We start from the raw sequence: 25,601 nt of genomic DNA on the forward strand, positions 1-25,601 counted from the left end.
TGCATTATTTCTTAATGCATCATTCACATTTGTTTTATTAACTTTCTCACCTTAGCTAATAGGCTTGCAACAGAAAAGTATATTTGCAGTAAAAAGTCAAGTGTGTGAGGGAAACTACTTAGAGATTTCTTTTCCCACAGTAAAGCATCATTGTATTTTCTCCTTTAAGAAATTTTCCAATGACAATTATTACAGATTGCAAACTTATTATTTTTATTACTACACCGTTACTAGAATGGTGACTTTTTGATGGATTTTCATGAATGCAGGAATGAGATAATAATTTTCTTTTTTTGGATGTGCAGGACTGTGAATAAGGGATTAACTCAAAAGTATTATTAATTGATTGAAAAGCATACATACTACCTGCTGCTGAATCTCATCTCTTGCTATTAGTCTTCCCTTAAAAATCTTTCCCTCAAAGGAATGAAAAAATTAGGATGTTTTCCACAGAAATGTTTGATAATGTCATTTCCTCTCTCTGTTGCTGTAATATTAAATTGCTGCCATAGACCTGTATCGGTTTCACAAAGGCAGTTTTATGTAACTGATTGCAAAAAGGAGCATGAAGCTGGCTGCGTTCAGATTTCAAGATACATTTCTATTTATATCCATAAAAATAAAGACATATGTATTATTTAAATTGTAAGGAAGATAATTTTTATTAAGGGCTGAATTCTTTAGCATTTTGATGTTTGAACAGTTAAGTAAAGGAAAAGTTTGCCTTGGCATAGAAAGTATTTTTTGTGGTTGCAGATCCAAATTTTTACTGTGTGCAAGGTGAAAATTTTGGTTTGGCCAGTTTTTTGATGCTATCTTAGTTTTGTTTCAGTCAAAGCAGCACTTATGGAAGGGAGACACTAAAAAGAATTTGAGCATAAGATACAGTTCTGATCTCTAAGATTCTTTATGCATCCTTAATCCTTTATTTTATAGCTTGTTATTAACTCAGCTTATGCTTTTTCTGTTTCATTAAAGCAGAGAATTATTTACAGTGACACTGGTAACACCTGTTATTTATACATCTATTACTTATGTTAACATCCAATTACATCATCAAGTGAATATAGGTATGCCTGGAAAAACATCACTAAAGAGTTTAACTCAGATTCACTGATATGAAAGGGAGCTTCTAACTAAAAAATCCCTGTGGATCCCCATGTTCTGTCATGTAGTTTCCCAGGGTCAGATATCATAAAGAATCTACAAGGTAATACTGCACAAACACACTTCTGCAGAGTTCTAGAAAATATTTATTGGTTTGTTCCTGCTAAACTGATGAAAATCCCCATCAGAAAATGACCTTATATCTGTCAGTTTTAAGTACTCTGCACTTGTTAGAACTATGTTTAAGAAAGTGCAGGACCATATTGCAAAAGTTAGATTTCACCAGCACAGTGCATGGCAAACACCTTCAGCAAGTGTGCTTACTGTGCTTTTAAAGCAGTGTTCTGAGTGCTTCAGAACCTGCAAAACTTCAAATAGAAGTGTTACCCATGACAGTCATCCTTAAAACACACTAATCCTTTTCATGAAAGCTATAAGAAAAAAATGCCTATTTCCTTTTTTATTGAAGTAAAATAAGATCTGATAATAGCAGTTCACTTTAGCAACCCATCTATACCCTGCATAATAAGCTTTCAGGTCTGAAATCTAACAGGATTTCACATGTATTGAGTTGGCAAATCCCAATAAAAAACCTACATCTTCCTTTGCTAATTCAAGGCTTTCTCTGTAGGAAAAATATGAGATGTCCTTTTCCAAAATGAAGGATTTAAATAAATGTAAGTATTTTTCTTCAGATTGGCTCTGTTTGTACACTTAATACCTTTTCTTGATTCCAACATCAATAAATAGTAAACATAAACATTTACAGCTCTTGGCATGCATGTAGTGAGAAATCCAGCTCATACTTTCATTTGTGAAGTGATTATTTCTGCCAAATCTGGTTTTTAACATGAAAGAAACACTTTGTAGCTTTGAGGGTGCAAGATAATACTGTTACTATAGTGAAGTGTGGCTATGGGGTTAGAATGACATTGTAAATAGTAATGGGAGAATGCAGGAAGAATGAGTTAAGTAGCCAGAGCACAGAGAGATGGTGCCAGTGTTTTACAGCCACCAGCAGTGCTCTGCATTAGTGTCCTTGACAGGAATTAGGATTTTCCTGCTATACTTTGTATTACATTAAAATGTACTTCTCACATTGCATCTTAACTGAATTATAACAATGCAGTGAGGACTTGGGGTACTTCAAGATGATTGTTTCAGTTTGAAAGATTTGATTTTTTTTCAGTGACATCACTGTTTAGGTTTAAACTAGTGATGACCACTACCAATGGTATTGAGTTTTAACACACCACTCTGTGTTTTCAGGACAATAATATAACTTCAGTAGTTTTTACTACAGGTGCATCATGTATTTGTGCATTTTTAACACAGTAAGAGTCAGTAAACATAAGACCTGTTCTTTTAACATCCAAAAGCAGCTTTTCATGGAATATTCAATGCCAGCTACCTGCACTGAAAAATTCTGAAGCTATTAACTGACTGCAAAAACAAAATCTTTACACTCATCAAACATTCCTCTCCCTGTAACCACTATCAAGGAATAGCATTTTAATCCTTCAGCTTGACTTCCTTCTGGTTAGGGTGTACTGTCTTTTACAGGAAGATAAACATGAAGCACAAATTGTTAAAACTACATTTTCAAGTTACGCTATAATACAGAATAAACCCAGATCTATTCTGTAGGCCAGGTGATCTGCATGTACATATCCTATCACCCTAATCTGTGGGGTGGACCATTTTGTCAAAACCATTTGCTTGCAATCAAATTTCAAATATACTGCAACAGAGTAATCAAGTTTTATATAAGTGTTTCCCAAGAATTTCACTCCCTTACTTGAAACACCCTTATCAACCTGTACTAATTTAGTCCAGAAAAATCTTGTTCAACCCTTTACCACTGCTGCTGCAAAATGTTCTCAATATTTCAATGGGGGATCAGAATTTATTTTTTGTAGGTTCCCAAAAACCTCCTTTTCTAGGCTGCACTTCCTAGTGGGAGATTGACAGAAAAGAACAAATACTTGAGGTAAAACATTATCCATTTAAAGATTGTAAGGAACATTCAAGTAGAATGAGGGTTCTCCTTAGAAATAAAAAGTAGTCTTGGGAAAGATCAGTATTTAGAGATTTCTCTCCTTGCCAGAGACTCCTTCAGCCAGTCGTACTTGACTCTACTTAGTAAAGAGCAAGCCTCAGGAAACAAAGTGAAATATTCTCTGATAGCCAGAGTATCAGTGAGTGCGTTGATTATGATGTGTGATAATGTATTTCTGCAAATGTAGAAGGCCACTACAGTTTTTACTAAAGTTTAAAGAAGTCAGGGGATAGAGAAGGAGCCACAGAAGTGGCATTAGCAGCATTTGTAATCCATTTTGCCATGGAAACTGCTGCACTGTGGAATCCCAGCTTCCTGTGAGCACAGGTTTCTAAGAAAAGCCAAGTAGACAGCTGTTAGAAGGCCATCAGAGCAATTCATAGTGCTGGTGATAGGAGGGTGATTAGTTCCCACAGCCTCTTCCCTCTTCATCATTAAATCATGGCCCACTCTTAACATGTTGCTTTTTCATGATAAGTGATCACTGAAATTTTCTTACCAGAACGCTGATAGATTAATTCAGAATGTGTTTAAAAAACCCCAAAACCCACCATGCATCTTTTCAATAACATCCCTTACTTCAATAGCTTGTGCCACTTTGTTTACCTCTTGAAATATATCCTTGAAGATTAAGTATGTACACTTAGCAGGTGGCAGCTGCCAAATCATGGGAGATGTTTCCCATAAAACTGTGACTGCATTAATGACAGTAAGTACCTTGGAAAATACATTCTTAAAAGTAAGGCTGTGTTTGTGCTTCCTCTGAATAGGAAGTAGTGTAATCACCCATCCTATAAGGAGCACTACAATAAAACACACCAAAGGCAATGACTAATTAAGATTAACTGACTTCACTGAGTGAATCGCAGAGCATTCTTGTTATGACCCTGTGCTACAAAGTGATATGCCTAAATTTCTGGTAATAGGCAGGCATTAAAAGTCACATTGCCTGAGATGTCACCCATTCTAAGCCCATAAGTAAATAACCCATGTATAAGTGTATGGAAATATCTGGTGTAGACAACTGTTTGAGAGACACTTCAGGTAACAGTATATTGTACAAAAATTGTTTCAGCAAAAGACTTCACATGCAAGAAGGAAAAAACTAAAGTCAGGATTCTGCTAGAAGAATATGACTACCTATAAAACCAAGTAGTTGAAGTACAGTTATGTGATGAAAGACTGCTGAGAAGAAATGCTTAAATAAAGTTCAAGCATGCTTATGAACAGAAAAAGTACATGCAGCTGTGCAAAACATGATGATCTACAAGAATGAACTCACTGGTGTGATGTTACTTTATTCTTGATCAATAATAGACCTTCTCCAGCTGAGCTCTGACTGCTCAGGAAGGCACAGATGTGCTGGGGTGGAGATTCATTGCTGGGGGACAACCGGCTTGGGGAGGGAGAGTCAGTAATTTGGGTAGAGCAGGGACTTCAGTGAGAATGAGAGTAATGCTGCTGTCATCTTCCAGCAAGCACTGGAGCTCCACAGCTCTGAGCAGCCTGAGGTTTTCTACAGAACTGGTACACACCTTCCTCCCTGGCCAGTCCCTGCAACAGTTCTCTCTTCTAGTCTGTATAACTATTGCATGAGTGGTACTCAGGCTGGACTGAGGGACAGAAAGATGAAATATATCCAGGCAGATCTGAGGGAATGGAGGAAAGATGCTCCTGTTGCTTTAATATAATCAGGAGGAGAGTTATTTTCTGCACAATATTGTGTGAGTGCAACATAATTTTGCTTTCAGCTCTCACTGTTTCATGGTGACAAAAACAAGTTCAGAGAGGGTGGTTTTGTTTGGTACACAAGTGATGATAGGTGAGTACAAACAAGTGGACTGAAACGTGAACATTCAACAGAAATGTGAACAAGACAGAAAAAAGAAGGATCATTAAAATGTCCCTTCTACAGGAAAGGAGTTAAACTGAGATGGGAGGCTTAACCTGGACATCAAGGAAATCTTCCCTACTAACATACAAATAGGAGAACAGTCATCCAATGAAAATCCCAAAAGAATAGAGCCTTCTTATTTTCCAGTGTACATTGTTTGAGTAATATGAAAATTATTCTACATGTAAAGGGGATAATGAAAGGTCTTCTGCTTGGTGGTGGTGGTGGTTTTTTTTTCAACATTAGTCATTCAAAGCCAAGTGAGCTTTTGGCTGAACGCTCACTATAAGTCCCTCCAGTTTTATATCAAGAATAGATGATTAGAGAAACAAATTATTGTGAAATATTGATTTATTATCTTTCATAGCCAATCCTAATACTTTCTTTTTTTATTATTTCAGGGTGCAAGTTGAATTCTATATGAATGAAAATACATTTAAAGAGAGACTAAAGCTCTTCTTCATCAAAAACCAAAGATCAAGTAAGCAGTTGGATTAATTCCCGTTAAGCATATTTGTGATACTTTTAAGTAAAATCAAATTCTGTTGAAGGCAACAGTGAAGTTGCCTTTTTCTTCTGAGTTAAAATATTTTAACTTGAAAATAATGTGCTTGTGCAGGATCAAACAATTAGTGATGTCATGAACTGTTAAATACAACCATGATTTTATTTCTGTGTCGTGATCAAGTTGACTGATTTGCAATGATCTGGCAGCAATGCTCATTGATAAGTCGTGACCTTATGACTAGGAAAGCAAAGGCACTTAGGATGGTAAAGGAAAAAAGCTGCAAAAGTACCCAGCTTTTTGAAGTGTTAAGTATTCCTAAAATGTCAAACTTTATCTGCACTGAAAAAAAAAAATTTGGAAAAGAGATTATTGGGGATGTCATACTTCAGAAATGTAGTCCCTGTCATTAGCCCATAGTCTAACTTAACTTTTAGTCTCCACAATATAGTCTAACCTAAATATATCTTCATTGATATATGTGCTTAATGTCATTGGCCATCATAAAAGAAAGTAATGTGGAGGAATTAAGATATTAATCTTTTTAAATGCATCCATGCAGCTGGTTCAAGTGGGAGGAAACATGGAAAATTATCCAATCTTGGTTAGAACAGTGGAGCTCATAGGTCAGAAGATCAGTAACTGACCTCAATTTTCTTCTGTGTAGTAGGACTGAAGTTACCTCTTTGCCTTTCACATGCAAAGAACTAAAATTACAATAGCTTTATACATAAAGCTTTTAGACTACAAAGAATATGTTTTTCCTTTGTACAGTTAAAATTCTTTCATGGTTTTGTGTCTGGAAAAATACAGAAAAAAATAAAAGAAAGAAATTTTTTGATGTCCCAGTCTGAAAATACACAGACAAACAAAACTGGGGAGACTAGATCAAGCCTTCAAAATTAAGACATAGCAAAAAATCTTCTATCTGTAAGAGCTAGCAATAAATAAATACTAGCTTTATATCACAGAACTTGATAATTTTATTGGCTAAGCTTCTTTTACTTTCCAAGTGTAGGGAGAAAAATATTCCTCTAAAAGGAAAGAAAAAAGAAAAAAAGGCACCATGAGTAACAAGAAAAATCCCCAAGCCAAAGTAGTCAGTATTAATAAGTGCAAACACTCCTTCTGCTTATGCAGATCTTGGTTCTTGTCCAAATACTCAGAACCAGAATCTCCCCGAGGAAAGCCTTCAAAGAGCTGCTGCTGACACTGTAACCTGCCTCTCAGTACAGTTAAGTGTACTCATTCAGTCCTCCACTGAAACAGGAGGAGTCTCTTGCCCAGAGGTACCAGGGAGCTGATAAACAATGATAATAGATTTTAGACAGTGTTCAGTGAGAGCACTAAAAGCCTTCCTTCACATATTAAAGATGGACTTGCTATCACTGAGAAAAAAATTGTCAGTAGGATCAGAAAATGTTTTGGATAGTGTAACTAAGTCACACCTGTTGACGAAACAGTTTTTGATAATATCACATGGTTTTGCCAATCAGAGCAGTCAGGTCTAGAATTTATAAGCATTTTTTACAGAATACTGTCCTGATCTAAATCACATATGGGCCAGTAACTTGAAATATCAAGTGTTTTATTAATTATTATCTTTGTGTAAACTGATAAAACAAGCCTTAATCTGTGTCTCATGTCAATCCAGTTTCCACTCAATCTTCTGCAAGCAAATGCCTAATCAAATTCAAACAATGTATAAAAACATATCTTACAAAGGTGTCACTCGGCACCCTTCACAACAAAAAAATAAAAAAAAGAGAGAAAGAGAAAATGACATAGTCATACAAGCATGGCGTGCTTGTAACTTGCCAGGACCACACACTGGATTACCACAGCCAACAATAAATCTCAGAGGGAAAAGATAAGTGAAGTTTCAAGTCAGTGAAGAGGGAATAAAGGATCACTATCACTAGGATATGAACTATTAAGAGCATATTTTGGCCCAGCTCCTAAAGCCAGCTGCCACTGAAATAATTTTTGCTGAAAATCAGCAATATATTAGTGACTTATGGGAAAGGAATAATGGGAGGTAATTCTAAAATCCACACCTGGTATCTGTCACTCTGTTTAGACCAACTCTCTAAATCTGACATTTAATCTACAAAAATGTTTGCAAGGAGAGCATGAAGAATTTATAATAAAAGTGAAAGTCACGGTCAGAAGTGGTAAAACACAGTGTATCACTCTATACTTAAAAATGCTTGCAAAAATAGCAAATACTTGTTTAAACTGAGAAGGAAATGTTAAGATTTGACATAGTTATATTTAGTTCACAAAACAAATAGATTTTGAAATGTTATTATAAATTCTTCTTTTAAATAAGACAAGAGTATGTAACAACTTTGTTACATAGACACAGTGAAATTGCATTCCCATTAAGCAATATATAACTGCATAACAGTGCATGAAGGGTGGAGCTGAACACAAGTTTCAGGCAGCACTCATATTCAAAACATAGAGATATTCTGTGCCAATGACCCTGCTACTTAAGCAATCTGGCTCTGAATGGAGGAAAAGAAATTAAGTCAAGCAGACGATGTTGATCCATTGACAGCATGTGAAATACAGAACAAAAATAGACAGGAAGCAAACAAATATGAAATGCTTCCTTTGTACCAGAATAATGATTGAAAACCTGTTTTAAATGCCTTCTGTAGTGTTTGTGCACCTCCTTCCCACATTTGAAATCCTACATCTCCATGATAGTGGAAAACATGCATTGCTTCCAACTCACATGAGAATCCCCAGCTTGAGACTGCAGAATCTTTCTGCTAGAGGAAAATTTCATTTTTTAGGCCTGCATTAATTACCCAAACTTTAGCAAGGGTGGAAGCATATGTCACTAATGGCTGAGACACACAGAGCAAGGAGAGGTGACCCAGGACAGACTTAAAGCCTGTTTTTCCTATTTATATTTCAGTAACTGACCCAATCATCTACACTACAGAACCTGCCTTGCTTTATAAACAACCCCAGCCACCAAATGCATTCGCTACTGAAACCCTTAGATGAAAACATGGCTGGTTTGAAAACCCTGCCTCCCATTCTGTGGGAAACAGCCATTCCTATGGAGATATCCAGAGCCTGAGTTCCAGGGCTATCAGAACTCAGATCTGAGTTAAGGGTTTAAGGCAGCAGGCTGAACCATCACTCTGCTGTATTGATGTAGCTTTTAATCAGAAAAGAGCCATTTTCTCTTACCATTTAAACCAACATATAATTTCAAAAGATGATTAGAAACCAGGCCATAATCAATGCAAAAAACAAGTGTTTCACACCAAGAATAACATTTACAGAGCTAAAAAGCAGGAGAAAAACAACAGACTTCTGTACTTGCCCAAGAAAGTCAGACAATACAAAATTAGTGGGGGTTTTTTGTTTGTATTTGGGGGCTGTTCTAAATATTATCTGCTTTCCTAGTTATAATAGCCTGGCAACCAATAGGGCAATCATTCATATTCCAGCAGACTTCTACCAAAGGCTTAGGACAAACAAATAATTCATGTTTTCTTCAGCAACAGTTCAAAAAAAAGCTGCAAATGAGCATCATAGCAATGGACAAGTCAAATAATAGGATAACACTTAACTCCATGCTTCCTTCTGTCCTTCCCAGCTTCAGGCATGTTGGGGAATAGTCATTGGCTAATTACTCTTGATAGGGGAGCAGGAATCCTTAGGTTAATGTTCTCAAACCCAATTGCCAGTAACAGCTGTGGGACTTCTCACAGGATTTTAACCCTTAGTTCACAAAACAAGGTGCTGTAAAAGTCCATCCATTCTTATGTGACAACTGCAACTTCACAGTTAAAAGTAATAAGCAATTTCATGTAATAAACCAAAAGATTTTGCTCAGAAATTGCATAGTAAAATATTTAGGAATCCATTTCCTATTTTTCTGTGTTTGTAGTAGAATCCATTTCCTATTTTTCTGTGTTTGTGGTAGATAGAATTTTAATGGGAAAGGAACTAGTAGACATGAAAACTGATTTATCACTTTTATCTGATTTTGCTGATTTCGAACTTAGGACTGAGTAAAGTTAAAAATAAAAAAAAAAGGAATATTATCATAAAATGGTTGTGATTCTCTCATTAGAAGGGAATGTATGCACACAGCTTTGAGTATGTATTATTTGGGTAGTTCTCAAACCACAGAAGTATTTACATTGAGTTCAACAGACCTGCTGAAGTATTTGCAACACAACAATAATGCACAGTGTCCTTGCTGTGACTGGGGCAAGGGAAGTCACATCTGGGTAAGACTCAGAGAATTCTGCTTTGGATAGAAGGGCTCAGCCACACAGAACTGGACTCTCAGTTTGCAAGACTAAAAAAATATATTGCTTAAGTGACCTCCAGTCACCTAACATTAGTCAACAGTTTTAAATTGATTAGCAAATGAATCCTTACCTCTAAGAGTCAGATGAAAATATTTACACTAGCAAAAAAGTCTGCTGAATTCAATCTCAGTACTAAAAATTTAAACTTTAATCCTCTAATGACTGCAAAATCACATAAAATACAAAAAAGTTCAATTTCAGTAAACAATGGCTCCACTTGGCAGTGAAATAAATTGCCTGTGTGATAGCAGTAAGTGTCCATGTGGATCCCTTTGAAGGAATCCTGTCTTTGTGCATTAAACCTATGTTTGTGGGAAATTGTATAATGTTTTGTGATAGTATTTGTGGCCTGTCTATTCAGCTAGAATATTTACATGGTCTGTAGAACAAGTTGTGGATTCAGTTCAGTTGTGCATTCAGCATGACTTTTAGATGTCCTGACTCTTGAATGCATGGTTATTCAACTTCAGCATTAAATAACTCCACTTTAATATTTTATAAGTTGGAATAGAATTATATATTCTGTATGTGAAGCTACTGCATGAAGACTTCTTTAGATATTAATATTTAAATGCTTGCCACAGCATCCCCTGCCTATGGCTGAAAGTATGTCCTTTCATGTTGCTGTATCCTGTTTCTCAAAAAGCATTACATAGTTCTGGTTCCCCTCCCAAGAAACCAAACTTTTCAAACTACCAAGGGCCCAAAGAATGGCATCATTGGCATCATTGAAGGATTAACAGCATAGAATAGCTTTCAAACAAGTGACTGCATAGTTAAACAGGCTGAGTTATATAGACTGGTTATATAGACAATTGCTTTTTACTGCAAGACTATTCTTGTTCCTTTTATTTTTACCTTGAAGATTGGTGAAATTTTAAAACCCTGAACTTATTCTCTTCTCTCTTCTCTTCTCTTCTCTTCTCTTCTCTTCTCTTCTCTTCTCTTCTCTTCTCTTCTCTTCTCTTCTCTTCTCTTCTCTTCTCTTCTCTTCTCTTCTCTTCTCTTCTCTTCTCTTCTCTTCTCTTCTCTTCTCTTCTCTTCTCTTCTCTTCTCTTCTCTTCTCTTCTCTTCTCTTCTCTTCTCTTCTCTTCTCTTCTCTTCTCTTCTCTCTTCTCTCTTCTCTCTTCTCTCTTCTCTCCAGGTCTGAGAATACGATTATTCAATTTCTCTCTCAAGCTCCTAAGCTGTTTCCTATATATAGTTCGTGTGCTCCTGGATGATCCTACACAAGGACTTGGATGGTAATGTTCAGGGTTTTTTTCCTAATTTCTGCTCTCAAAGTATTATTTAAGTTATAAGAAATAAATTATTAAATACATGAAGGATTTGTTTTATGTCTTCCAGATATTTTGAAAGAATTACAGAGCTGCTCTTACATTGTGAATGGAAATAAGAACTAAAATAACAGTATTATTTTTTCCCTTTATCACTAAAATAATCCTGGCTCTCTCCTTAGGTTCTGTGCATCAGATGTAATCGTGCAAACATATATTTTAGATGTATTATTACATGACATTTCTATGTAAAATTGCAAATGTGTGATTCCCAGTTTTTGCATCAATTCTTTTCGGATTTTGCTTAAATTACTTAAAACCCCAGATCCCAGAAATGGACAGACAAATATGTGAAACTGAGCTTTCATGCAGATGATATTGATGATCCTTTTCTAGCCTTCTGCTTTCTCTAAAGAAGAATGAGACCAAAGATACATTCTATACTCACAGTGATTTATGGATATGATGAATGATGTAGCACACCCCAAACTGCCAGTAGGCTATTCTGTATCACCCTTTTTTTTAATGGGTTACACAATTAATCACCAAATGTAGAAGAAATTGTAACTTATTTAATCCTGTACTTCTGTTGTATTTATATCCTGGGAATATTGAATCTCCTCAATTTTTAATGCTAATAAGCATCATATTTTATTAACATACTTCCTTTCACTTGATTTGATTCTTTTGTCCTTAAATGCTGAAAGAAACAAAGCATGTAAAAAAATACTCAGATTAGGATGATAGAACCAGCAGTCTTCACACAATTTTAGGCAAGGGACAGACAGAGTTTGATTTTTAATTTTAATATTTGGATATCAGTTATATCTTGGAAGGGTAACACAAAAAAATCTAGTGCCAGGAGAAATACTCTACTTTGCAAGAATGAAATCCAAAAGAAAGAGAGGTTAAGAATATTTGCTTTATTCAGCAGTGCATGAGAGAAGGATATGTGAATAGGAAGTAGAGAACATACATTTGAGAATTTTTTTGGTCAAAATTTATTGTGAGAAATTGTAAGTTCTGAAAAAGGGCTGTGAAGAAATTTCCCTGAAAAACAAGACCTGTAAAAACAGCTCTACATATACCTTAAAATGTCTCTTCAATAAGAGGAAACAAACAGTAAAGTTTCCAGAAGAAGTTGTGGAGAAGAGGGAATCCATCCTTAGAAATTCAGGCATATTAGCAACTCAGGGATTTAACATTTTCCATCTAATCATGGTTTCTGGCATGCTGCAATTCCTTCATTATGAGACCTCTGGTGAGCCCAGATGAGTATATTGTACTGCATGGTTCTGTCTGGGTGTGCAGGACAGGTTAGAATATCAGACCTTGTGCCAAATATACTTTTGTATTTATGTGCCAAGATGCATATTCATATACATCTGCAGACTGCTGAATGCCTCACACTTCTCCTGGCATGTCCTTCAATCCAAGTGTTTTACAATTCACCAGAGAGTGTATTTATATTTTCTATACATGTTATTCCCTTACATGGTGTTGTGGTACATCTAAGAGAGTAGTCGGTGTGTTCTGTCTCTGAATAACATTTGTCTGCCTGAGAAGATTCAGGTAAGTCCTTCTGCCTGCTTACTAAGGCCCTAATCTTAGAAGCTGTGCCAGACAAACAAATGGCACCCCAGTAATGCCCTAGAGATCCTGAGGGCTTGATACCAAAACTCCTGCTTGAATGCATTCTTGAAGATGTGGTGATGTGAAAAAAAAATAAATTGCTAGGTACTGTGTCACAGCCTGATGAAAGAAACTACTCAGCATGCTGAGAGTGTGGCCACAGAAAATGTTTTCACCTGGTTGGTTTTAAAGTGACAAATCTGGGAGGAATTCTTTTCATCAGATTTATTTCCTGTTTTTCAGAAATGCCTGCATTGGTGTCTTTCATTTACTCCTTCAGGCACAGTGGGTGTACAGGAAAGAGCTCAAGACATAAAGCATCCTTATTGATGGGTACAGTGTAGCACTGTCCCTCTCAGAGCTGGTACATATACAGTTGTTGCTAATCTGTGGGCTGCAGATCCCTTTATTTTCTGCTGACTTTGCTTGCCAAGGATGAGCAAGGATATTTGTCATCATTTACAAATGATATATTCCCACATTCTTATAGGACCATGTGAAAGGAAGATTTGTGCCAGCAATTAAAGGCAAGATAACATCATGTGTATAATGGCCAATATTTTTACTTGGGTATCACCAGTTTTGTACTTGAAATATTGCATGCATGTCCAACCCTCCTCACCTCCTCAAAAGAGGTTAGCAAGTGTAGTTTGCTGCAGTCTTTCCTGTTGAGAATGTGCTCTTTGTATCACAGCCTGGCCATGGGATAGGATTTCTAGGATCTCTTGATCTTCACTATATATTGTGTACTTAGTTCATCTTTACAAAGTATCATTTCAGTTGTCTTGTTCTTAAATTTGAAAAGAAGTCTTCAACAAATATAACCTGGAATGCTTCACACTCCTTTATCTACAGATATGAAACACATACAGTACTTTCTAAAAGTTACTTTACTTTTAAAAATGTCTGTATTGATTGCCTTGGGTTTCAAACTATTGCATGCATTTCATAGACCAATTAATGATGTAATTAATATCCCTTTCCTCCCATATGTTTTTATGACTGTGTTCCCACACACATTTGCTAATGGAAATGGACTTTGCATGGATGGTATGGCAACTATCAGTAAGGAATTAAACCGGAGTTGTTCCAATCAAAACTACACACCTGGAACAATTGATTGGTGAGTTCCTAAGTTAAAACAGCAACTCAAAAGTCCACAGAATGGTGGGAAGGGAACACAGGAAGACAAATCCATTTTCATCTGGAATGGTGGCATTTTAACATATATGTTAAAATGTTTCTATAAATCTCTAGCCATTAATTACATTTCTGAATGTTCAAACTGCATTTAATATTTTAATTGTTTCTCTTGATTGCAAAGTGAAGTGCTGGACTGGATGCATGTGAGATCTGGATTCCATCAATTCTGATACCTTGCAGAAATAAAAAAGAATGCCCTTAACTTAAAGAAAACCAATTCTGAGCAGCAGTAAATGACTAACAGGAAATTATTGAGCCATTGAGAGTGTCCCGTTCCAGTGGTGCTGTATCAAGTGCCTGTTAGCATTGAGAGGATTCTTCCAAGGTATCCCAGCCCCTAAGAGTTAGATACCATTTATATCATTGTATAGATGGCAAATTGTTCACACAAAAGGATTATGAGTTTCCCACTGGAACCTAGTGATTTGCTGTAGATTAGAAATACAAGACATGTCAATACTTAATAGGTAACTACTGATTTAAAGTTTTTATTACTGAGAATTCTTTTCAATAAGTCTGCTCTAATTTCCATTCACATGTACAACCTTTTTTTTTGTTTTGCTTTGTTTGAAACACCAGATTATGATTAACTTCATATTTATTTCCTTCCTGTAATGAACAGGTCTCCCATTATTTGGGTGAATCGAAGTTTACCTTTATGGGGATTACAGGTAATAATGTAAATGACAAATTCAATTATTTCCATGTAACAACTGCAGATGATACTGATTTACAGAATTCTAGCAGTGTTAAAGGACACTTGGAAATGTCGATGTCAGCAAGGAAATCTTGAACACCAAGTACTGCAAAAGCATAAAGATCAGCTGATCTGTACTGATTCTCTCTGTGAAATGTGGTTTTTCATTAAGAAAAAACTTACTACTTAAGCTTCCAGATCGGTTGTACCATTATATTCTCTCACCATGACTGGTGCAATGCCAATGCAATGATTGCACCTCTATGTAATACACAATTTTCTAAGGGAAGAAGTCCTGGAAAATACTGTAGAATATGTACAGTTTGAATAATTATTGACCTAGCATTCAGATTATTAAATGTAATTTAAAAATACTGAGATGTTTATTTTTATATGCATGCAGTCCTTTTCTAATATGTCTATTTGGTAAGAGTAAGAATTTATTTGAAAAGAAAACCTGAGTTTATCTAAAATTATTAATATATCAGCTTTGGAGACGCTGATATATTTTGATTGCCTATTTTAATAATTTTGTATATTTTAATTATTTCCCAAATCATAGCATCTTTTTTTACTTCTAGATAAAGACACTGTGTACCCTTCAGAGTTTTCAGCTGTAAGGAGCATTAATTTTAAATTTAAAATCCTGAGGCTTGACCTCAGGCTCCAGCCTGGTAGAATCCATCTTGATGGAATATCCCATGATACACATTAAAATACAAATAATTTCTGTGCAAAGAACATCAGTAAATTCTTAATATCTATAAAGTAAGATATGTATTAAGTATTTTGTTTTACTATTTTGATATTTGACTATTTAACTATTTTAAACTATTTAATACACTCACTAACTACATAATCTAATTGGAGGCTGGTAAATTGAGCTCTGCTGCATTTAAATCTTTAAATCAATAATTATTCATCTGTAAAGTTTTTATCTGCTTTCAACTTTCTGTATTATACACAGTAAGAAAAAACAGTTGCTATTCCACACATTCCCAACATTTTCACAAGAAAGTAAGGAGCTGACTGAGTTTGCTTATTTACATCTTCTTTCTCTCTCTCTCTCTGTCATGTGGGAAGATTTTGGTACTGTTTAGGAATAAATGAAACTCAGAAAAATAATATCTAAGCTTCAAGCAAAATTCTCTTAGCTGAGAGAGTTTCAGAGGATTCGTGGTAGAGCTATTTTATATAATCTTTTATTTTCATTGTAATGTTAATATCTATTCTCTAGAAGCTGGTATTAATACACATATTTTTTTCACTTCACTTAAGGTGTCTGTGGCTGTAATAAGTCTCTTTGAAACTCTGTTGCTAAGTTATCTAAGCTACAAGGTAAGTACTCTTTGCTACTTAAGGCAGAATTCATTAAAAAGTAATGAGTTAAATGTTTCAATATAAAGTTTATGTACCTGTGCCCATGCTGGTGTACAAGCAGGGAGTTGAGAAGAACACACTTCTCCAGGATGGCATATTGTCACACAGGCAGCCCCATTTCCCAAATTTATGAGCAAACTCTAGTATCTAAAGAGTGGAAGTCAGAGATTAAATGCCCATTATTTTCCATTGTAGTTTGAAAACACATTCTCAAAAGTGACCTTGATTTTTTGACACTGATTTTAAGTTGTGCAGTTTTATTTGTCTGCCCATAATTTATTGGACACAATTGTCATTGATTTAAAATCTGTAGTTACTCAATACATATAATTCAAGTTTTAGCCCTCTAAAACTGTGCCCAGAAAAACTAGGCCAAGGCAGGAATTTAAAAAAAAAGAAAGGATATCTACATACTTGTGTAATTCATCTGTGTGATGCTGTTGGAGTCTCTTTTCAAAATATCTTGAAGTAATTTGATGTGAATACAATGTATTTTTGTATTTGCATTCTCCTTTAAAGGTAATTTTTTCTAATATAATTATTCAATTTTCTTCATTCCATCTTTTTCTGCTCTATCTCTGCATTTTTAGTATCTTTAGGAGAAAAACACTAAAAGCATTTAAAATCATTTACCAAAGAAAATATGAAAATATTTGGTTTCTAAAGCTGAAAATATCTTGAGGGATAATTTTTTTAATGTATTATATTTTGTATTACTGACACTCAGTAGCTATCAGAGCCACTGCTGAATTTAGAGACTTGTATTTCAGTGTGCTTACCGAGTGATTATGGCATAAATGTTTTCCTTAGTGCCCAATAATGCTAAGAGGCTTGCAGTTGTCTGCTGTCTAAAAATTATTCTTCTTCATCCTCGGAGCATATATTATTTAAAGGTTGGGGTTATAAGTGCAAATCAATTATGGGCAGAAATAGTCCAAAATTTATATCCTGGTGTCTAAACAGTAAAGGGCAATCACATTTTGTGCTGTTCCTGAGTTTATTGGGCAGCATTTTATCCTCATCCATTCTGCTTGTGATTTGTATCAGTTTCAGTGGGTACAAAAGATGAATTCTTGGCAAATCAGCTTCCATGAGAAGTTACTCATCAGCGTGAGATGGATGAAAAGCTCCACTATCCTGATTTGTGCATACACCTGTCACAGAAGTTGAGGCAATTTTGTGATTTCACTCCCCTTAAGAGAAAAAACTAAGGGATTAATTTGAGGAACAACAAAATTTCAGTCACATCAATCCACCTGATGCAAACACCTCCTTTCTTCTGGTCCTGTTTTCCTAGTTTTATTTACACCATTCTCTTGAAGCTAAGAATGGTGTTATTTCACCCACTGTAAGGCTTTTCTGCACAGCCAAGGTGACCAAAGGAGGTGCCTTGGTTCATGTAAATCTGTGGCAGATTACTTATTTTATGGAAACATTTTCAAAGCTTTCACCATTTAGTTAACTAACTTCTACAAGTCAGAGAATTAGCAAGTGAGAAAACAAGAAAAAGATGATTGTGTTTGCATTGGAGTGGCCATTATTAGGATTTCACAAATAGCCTGTAAAATGAATAAAGCAATCATTTGAGAGAATACTCTGAGAGATTGACCTTTCTGATACCTGGTGCATGACATATGAGAAATGGTTCAACATGCAGAGTAGTGAGGGCAGAGTAGCATATCATGCTACTATGATACAGTGAATTTGCATTTTTTATAGCTTTTAAATGGAGAGGAATGCAAAGGATGTAGCACTGTATTGTGATGCTGATCACTTGGATCCAGCAATGGAAGGTTTACAATCTGCATTCTCACAGCCTAACAGGAGGGTTTGTCCTTGGCCAGAATTCTGAAAGATGTCTACGTCAAAAACCTCCATTGTCAAAACTTATCACAGACATCTGGTAATCCTGCTTGTGCCTGGTGCTCAGGTACTCTCAGGGCTTTGAGCAGCACCATATATTCTCACTGCAAAGGGCAGTTTTGTGGGACTCATGATGCATTTATGCATTTCCATGTGGAAGCCAGAATCCTACAGCTGCACACATCCCTAATTACCTGGAGCCCATCCATACTGGCACTTTGCCTGCACAGTTAAATTATGTGACATTTCTTCTCTGTAATGCTGAGGAGGAAACTCTTAACGTTAAAAATGAGGAAATTTGTGAAATCACAAAATGGTTCCGTTTGAAAAATCAGATTTGATTTTGATTTTACTCTTCATACAAAACCCTCTCAGTCTGCTGCCTCATGATTTTACTTGTATATCTGACTCCAACCAATTGCAATTACATGGAAGACAATAATCCCTGTCCCTGAGGTATAGTGGCTTCCAGATGTGAAAGGTTAAAAATGGAGAAAGAATTATATATGTTATGGAGGCTGTATTTAATTTTCAGTGGCTGTATCAGGTGGTTATTTTTTCAGGGAAGATGAACATGCTATTGCAACTGAAAATATAATGCTCTATTGCAAATTCTTGTAATACTGCCATGGTATGTACTATACTATTATTGCATTACCTGTGATGGAGTTCTCCTACACAGCATTAGTAAATCTGTAAGTCACTAAAGTTCAACTACCTTCCTTTTCTAATGTGTGGATTTTCATCTCAACATTTAATCAGTCACAGCCACTGTGCAGATTTGGAAAAAAAGTAGAATTATTCCTATCCTGTTGCTAGCAGTAAGCAAATTAAAAGATCAATGCCACTTCACTGAAATATGTGGGAAGACCTCTCATTTCATGGAAGCAAGATCAAGTTCCAAAAAGCCCTGAAGTGTTCAGAACAACACTGTTCTGAAGTGTTGGTGGCAGAAAGAGAGAACTTGATATTGTAGTCCTAATTCAAATATTAAACACTTGATTTGTTTCTTACTTCCCTTGCCAAAACAGTTGGGAAAGAAAAAATACAAAGTAAAGATAAATGATAAATGCAAAGGGTGAAAGGAAGGAGATTTTAAAGTATTTATCTTTTACTTAGGAAGTACATTATGAGAGACTGTAGGAAAAAGGATCCAGAGTCATCTATATTCCATATTCACTTTTGTTCATATGTGTTTAAATCTGAAATGAATGATATTCCTGAATTTCACATGTGGGAGAGACTCCCTGTGTTTTATTGGGACATCATGTGTATTTCTTATCAGAAATTTGCTTGTAAGCTGACTGTGACATTGTGAGGTTTTTTTTCCTTTTCTTTGAAGGGAAATATCTGGGAACAAATTCTGAGAATACCCTTTCTCCTGGAAATAATTAATGCTGTCCCTTTCATCATCACGGTAAACATATTTGAATTAATACATTTGCACATTTGCACGTCTATAGCTGCACAAATACTCCTACTTTTTAAAAATAAATTTTATTCTAATGTGAATGATGAGTTTGTGCCTATGGGAACAAATTTGCCAACAAAAAGAAGATAGTTTGCTGCTGGAATAAAGTCATACAGATAACCTTCCACTCATTCTTCCATCGGCACAATCAAAACCAAAACCCTCTAACTCAAACTACAGCACAATCAATAAAATAAACCAGATGGTTGTAGAAATGTAAGAATCACTCATGGCTGCAGTGAAAACTGTGTTCCTATTTTATCTAATTATCTTGCATGTGGTTAATCACAAAGGAAGATAAAACTGTTATTTAAAGCCAAATCTCACGCTAGAAACACATTAATAGTAAGTATTTTTCCCAAGTGTTTCATTGCTGTTTGAATAGTAAAGCTCTATTCCTCATCAGAAAAGCTCCTAATGAATTTGTTAATTCTTCTTGCAGATTTTCTGGCCAGTCCTAAGAAACCTGTTTATTCCTGTATTTTTAAATTGCTGGCTGGCAAAGCATGCTTTAGAAAATATGATTGTAAGTATGCAAAGGAAATAAATATTCTAGAGTTGTGGGGTTTTTGTATATTGTCTTTAGTGGGATTTTGGCAGTACAGTCTAACTCTTAATAGGAAGCTAACCAGATCTGTATTTAGATTATCCAAATGGTCAAGCATTGCTAAACTGCTTTCTGCATCAAAATGAGAAAAAGTAAGACGTGAAATGAAATCTCAATTAGTATAAATTGTTACTGTGCCAATAAAGGAAATGGCTGTGGATGGTTCTTTTGCTACTCTGCCATTCATACACAATTGCAGGGAACTCAACTGTCAGGCCATAATTGGGCCTTGCAGCCTGTAATTTGTAAGCTAGACATGAGCAGACCTCAAGGCAGCTTGCAATAGGATCAGAATTGTGCTGGGATAAAAAAGAACTACTTAAATAATCACAGAATCACAGCTGGCCCTTCTGCACCTTCTGTATTATCAGCAAACTCATAAGTGCATTTGGTGACTGCATTACTATCAGGGCACTGCATATTTCCTCTATAGAGTCAGATCCTGACTTATTGGTTCAAACCCAAAAATAACACCTGTTTTCCTTTACTACAGAATGATCTTCACCGAGCCATCCAACGCACACAGTCCGCAATGTTTAACCAAGTCCTCATTTTAATATCTACCTTACTGTGTCTCATCTTCACTTGGTAAGTGGCCAGATCCCCTCTGTTTTTATTATACATGTTGGCTTGCCTGGTATTTTGCCATGCAGTGAAATAAGAAGGGTGAAACACTTCAGTGAAAGTGTTAACTAGCACCTGTACTGCTGGGGTGTGGATGCACTGGGTTTGGAAACAGAAAGTGCATGCATGAGAAAAGGAATCCTTCTTACTCTAAGGAAGGAAATACGTATGATGCAAAACCACAGGATAAAGCAGGGGGAGCTTTACATATATACCAACCTCAGCAGAGAAGTCACTCACGTATGAAGAGTACCAACAGAAGTATATTGACCCACACCAAGGTTACCTTCCTCTGTCTGCTGGGACAGAGAAGAATGTGCAATATATCAGCCCTAAGACTTTGACTGAGTCAGGTTCCCCTAAGGATTACTGGGGATAGCTGTTAATAATCCAAATTACAGTGTAGAATGTATTAATCTAGAGTACTGATGGTACTGAATGGTAGGTTCAAAAAATGAAAATGTATTACTCTGAAGAATGTTTTGCTGCAGGGCCAGAAAAACTAGAATTTACATCCACAGGAAGGACCACTCCATTGCCTGGTGTTTACATTGTGCCAGAGCGATACAGTGTTAGCCAGGGCTGGAGGCACATGTAGGAGACTACATGATTAGAATGGCTATACAGTAGCTCTGTAGGTTACTTAACTTACAGAACATTCTCATCATATAGAATTTCTCATCAGTGGTGCCTGAGAATTGAGAATCATACTTAGGGGGAATACAGGGCTGTGTACAGTGTGATACAAGCTGGTGTACTAGAGGACAGAAAAGAGAGAAGATGGTTCTGTGTGGAAAGGCTAAATCACCTGTATTTGTTTTGCCAGACAAAATGCCTTTAGGTCAGCACATTGATAAAGTTTGGTGTGTCATTTTGGAGACAGTAATTAGATTTTCTCTTACTTTATTTCTCTAGCTGGCTTTTCTGATAGTCACTGTTATGTGCTGCCTAACCCTTTTGGTAATAAGTGTAACATAGCACACGGCTTTTTAGAGGAGAAGTTTGCTCTAGCCAGGCTTAATGGATGGTCCAATTTTACCCTTTGTCTTAGGGCCACACACATGCTTAATAACAAATGCTGCCTGTTCCAGACAGTAATGAATTTTTGTGATATTTAATCTCCTGTTGAACATTATGTAATTTTATATGCATAAGGACTTGGATATTTTTAATTTTGCTTTTTAGTTTTTTACAATGCAAGGTGCTATTGAGTAAATATTCCTTCCCCTTTTTTACCTACCTACTTCAATATTTTACTGAAATGCTGCTCACCAGCAGGCATTGTGGTAACTGACAGTAAAACATGCAGGAAGTGGCAAGCTCACCTGTAATTATGGCTGGGCTCAACAGCCGCAGATACTGCTTCATTATAGTTCATTATTTACTGACCTAGGACTGACCCTGCTAGACTTGAAAATAAGCTAAATGAGATGAAGACACCCAGTAATGTAGTAACTAAGGAAACAAAGCACTTTTTGACTGAGAATAGTAGTTCAGACATCTGCAGCTTCTCTAAGACTGGAGTTGTGTTCAAGTGATTGTTACTCTTGTCTATGTGAACACACATAATGACATTTTTACACATTTTTTCTTTATACTACTGATTATATATTTAAAATACCCAAAAGAACCTTTATAAACAGGCCAACTCAATCAACTTAGAGTCTTTGATTATGTTACATCTATGGCAAATTTGAGAGAGTATTTAATTTTATAGACATCATTTAGAGCTAACGTGAGTTCCTTCCTGCTGAAGGAGGACCCAAGTCCACTGCTGGAATCTGTGCACTGAAGGGTGCCTTCACCAGACTGATCTTTCATGTTTTCTGCAAAGGCAGGCAGTACCCAGGTCAGTAGCCCCAAACACGTTTGGGAGCCAGCACTGGCACAACACACAAAACTTTTCAGTCATCACCAGTCTGTTCTCATAAGCATGCTTTGGTTCCATCTAGAAACACTGCCCTGCTCCATGCAGTGCCATGGCTTCAGTAAAGCAAAATTACTCAGCCTGGATTAGTAAAGTGCCTTCAGTAGCAGGGCACTTTCCCCTTAGAGGATGAGGGACATGCTTATGGTGTGCTTCTGGCACCACTGATACCTGCCCTCATGGAGCCTCCCTGCTGACACTCAAGTCCTGGGTGGATTCAATTGAAACCACACAGCCCCCTTAGCTCCTGCTTGCCAGGCTTGTGCCATCTGCTGCAAGAGCAACATCAGCACTTGTGAAGCCAATACAGCTTTAAAACACAGGGTTTTCTGTTCAAAGCCACCTTTTTTGGCAGACACATAGACAGAGATGGAATGGAGTTTTTTATAGGAATTACATGATTTTATAAGATGGTATGAAGCCCAGAAACATTCATCATTGGCTTTGTTCCTGTCTGCATATAATAAGAATTTTCAAAATAACTTTACCATAACTAGCAGGAAACCCACAGAAAATGAATTTCACCTCGTGCATCATCTGTAAAGCCATCATTTACATCTCCACATCAGAATCTTATAAGTGGTAGTTACAAAGATAGGCACATGCTAGCTTATGTCTTACAACTCAGGTGGAAGTTTTCCAATGAAAACTAAAAAAAAATAAGTTATCTGAGGTTACAACTGATTGGCTAATCTCACAGTTTTTAGATACCATTGTTCAGGCTGTCCTTTGCACTTAGAGTATAGTAGAAAAAAGCTTCTTTGTTTTTGTATAGAGCTGACAATTTTCAATGTTATTACAGAACAAACAGTAATCACAACAAAATTTATGCTCTACTCCACTCTTTGCTCTTTGGTGATAATTGTTTATGGATGTGGGGGTGGAACTCATTTGCGGGTTAGTAAATCTATAAGACCATTCTCAGGTATCTGTAATTTATAGATTACATACAAGGGGTTTTTTTTGTCTCTTATTTCCTGACTTCAAAGATTGATTAGGCTGTCCAATGATTTCTTTGTTTTACATCTCAGTGGCCTTGTAACCAGAGCAATTTTACATCTACTAAAACATGTGTGCTCCAATATGACAGACTGTTCAGCAGTTACTATTGAGAGTGTTCTAGTGAGAGTTATAGACCTAGTCATAATATGTGTTGTGTCATTAAGCTAATGGATGTTTGCACTTGTTTGTCAAATGGAATACTAATTACTTCTGTAAACTGTACAAGAAGACAAATAACAGTGAATGAGTATTTCAGGCATCTTTCTGTGACACAGTGAATCATCTATTAAGAGTTATTTTGAATTTTAAAGCAGTGTTAGTCATATATCACCAGTGATTAGCTTGTGAAGGAAGTGGCTACAAGTTCTTTGAGATGGACAGTTATTTTTTCATACTCAAACCTGCCCAGACTTTGCTTATGCTTTCATGGAAAGGTCACTAAGGTCAGTCTTAACATGTTTTTACACTTCAGTGCTTTCAGCATCAGAAAATAAGGATGTTTCCACACAGTAACTTACAGAATACCTGTAGAATGCCAGTACTGTAGCCTCAAGGGCAGTTACCCACTCACAGTTCTCATCCAGAGGAAGCAGTAGGAGTAAGTTTCTTGAAGGGAGGAAGAGAAATCCCAACAATGATCTAGTCCAAATAAGAAAAGTCAAGACCTTATGATTTGGAACAATGTGTCCGAATTCCAAATGTGTCCAGAGAAGAAAAACCACCCAACCAAGAAAAGATAAATCACAGAGGATTTTAGAGAGGAAAAGGTATCTCAGTGCTCCAGTTCCCTTTATTATCAATCAGTAGATATAAACACCTCAGAAGGTGATCTGAAGGGAGCTAAATCACCCCATGGAGGTCTTGACTTTACCTTTCTGTGTAGATTGTGACTGGAGCCAAAAGGCAGTTATCCAAGAAAGATACCTAGCCTTAAGTAGGATGAAAAGTGTTGGTGGATTATGTAATGTAAAATAAAATGTGGATTTTTGGGTCTGCAGTTCTTTCTGTGACGTTATGTTTTGTTGTATATCAGTCTCAGTGTTTAGGACCAGTCTCAGTTTGATTGAGAGAGATTTTCTGCATATCAGGACAGCACAAGATAAGACTGGGCTTCTGCCTTTTAGGACACAATTATTCTAAAGTATTAAAGCATGTGAAGTTTCAGGAGCTAACAGAATAAACAAGAGTTTCAGAATTTAAATCCCAGAATATTATACAACATTAATTGAAAGTTCAAAGTAACTGTAAATAATACAAAATGAATTATTCAGCTATTACAAGAATCCCACAAAGCACTGAAGTAATAGCAGTGGTACTTCTCTTTCTCTGAAACCAAGCAGATTTGTCAGGAACTTGTATGTTTCAAACAGGGGGTCTCTGTTTTCTGTTTTGAAGCGTTCCAGTGCAGCGCTCTCCAAACATCAGCAAGTAGATCTAGAAGTAGGGCAGTGGCACATGCAGTACCTTGCATATCCAATGGAGCAATCCCACCCTCCCCCTGTCCTGCTGCTCAGTTCCTGGAACCAGGGCAGCCTGGATGGGTGCTTTCTCTGTGCATGTGTGCAAGGAGAATTGAGGTCGAGTTCAGACACTGCTTTAACACTTCCTTAAGTGAGGGGACGATGAAAAGGCTGTGCAGCTCCTGGGAGGTCAACAGCAAAGCATTTCCTAAAATATGCACTTGCTATTTGTGAGCAAATCTATAAATTCAACCAGAGTTTATGTGAAATACTGCCTTCTGGGAAAAACTGTCTGCATGAGCTGAAGGCCAACAGTCTTGTGAGCTTTGGTAGGAGAAACACATGTTGAATGCAGAGTTTATCTCTTTTAGGTACAGAAATTTCTAAGGTGACGCTGCTGAAATCTGCTGTTTGAGACACATGCAAAAACAGTGTTGCCAAACGTAGTTGCCAGTTTTGATTATCTAAATGAAAGTAATTCAGATAAAACTCTTAGTTTCTTTTGGAATTTATGGGATAGCCACACTTCTTTCACCATTGCTAGCAC

General features: G+C 36.4%; 1 protein-coding gene across 4 annotated transcripts in view; it reads left to right on the forward strand.

Moving 5' to 3' along the window:
* KCNT2 (potassium sodium-activated channel subfamily T member 2) overlaps positions 1–25,601 on the forward strand; it is a 114,240-nt gene that overhangs the window by 22,522 nt on the left and 66,117 nt on the right. For all 4 annotated transcript variants that reach the window (XM_084210914.1, XM_084210911.1, XM_084210912.1 and 1 more), the window contains exons 2-9: positions 5,462–5,541; positions 11,056–11,155; positions 13,887–13,943; positions 14,646–14,694; positions 15,999–16,058; positions 19,306–19,380; positions 19,877–19,960; positions 20,535–20,629. In XM_084210914.1, coding sequence (XP_084067040.1) covers positions 5,462–5,541; positions 11,056–11,155; positions 13,887–13,943; positions 14,646–14,694; positions 15,999–16,058; positions 19,306–19,380; positions 19,877–19,960; positions 20,535–20,629 — 600 coding nt within the window. The remainder of the gene's footprint in view (positions 1–5,461; positions 5,542–11,055; positions 11,156–13,886; positions 13,944–14,645; positions 14,695–15,998; positions 16,059–19,305; positions 19,381–19,876; positions 19,961–20,534; positions 20,630–25,601) is intronic.

The sequence above is a fragment of the Fringilla coelebs genome, assembly GCF_963513975.1.
Source record: "Fringilla coelebs genome assembly, chromosome: 9".
Taxonomy (NCBI): domain Eukaryota; kingdom Metazoa; phylum Chordata; class Aves; order Passeriformes; family Fringillidae; genus Fringilla; species Fringilla coelebs.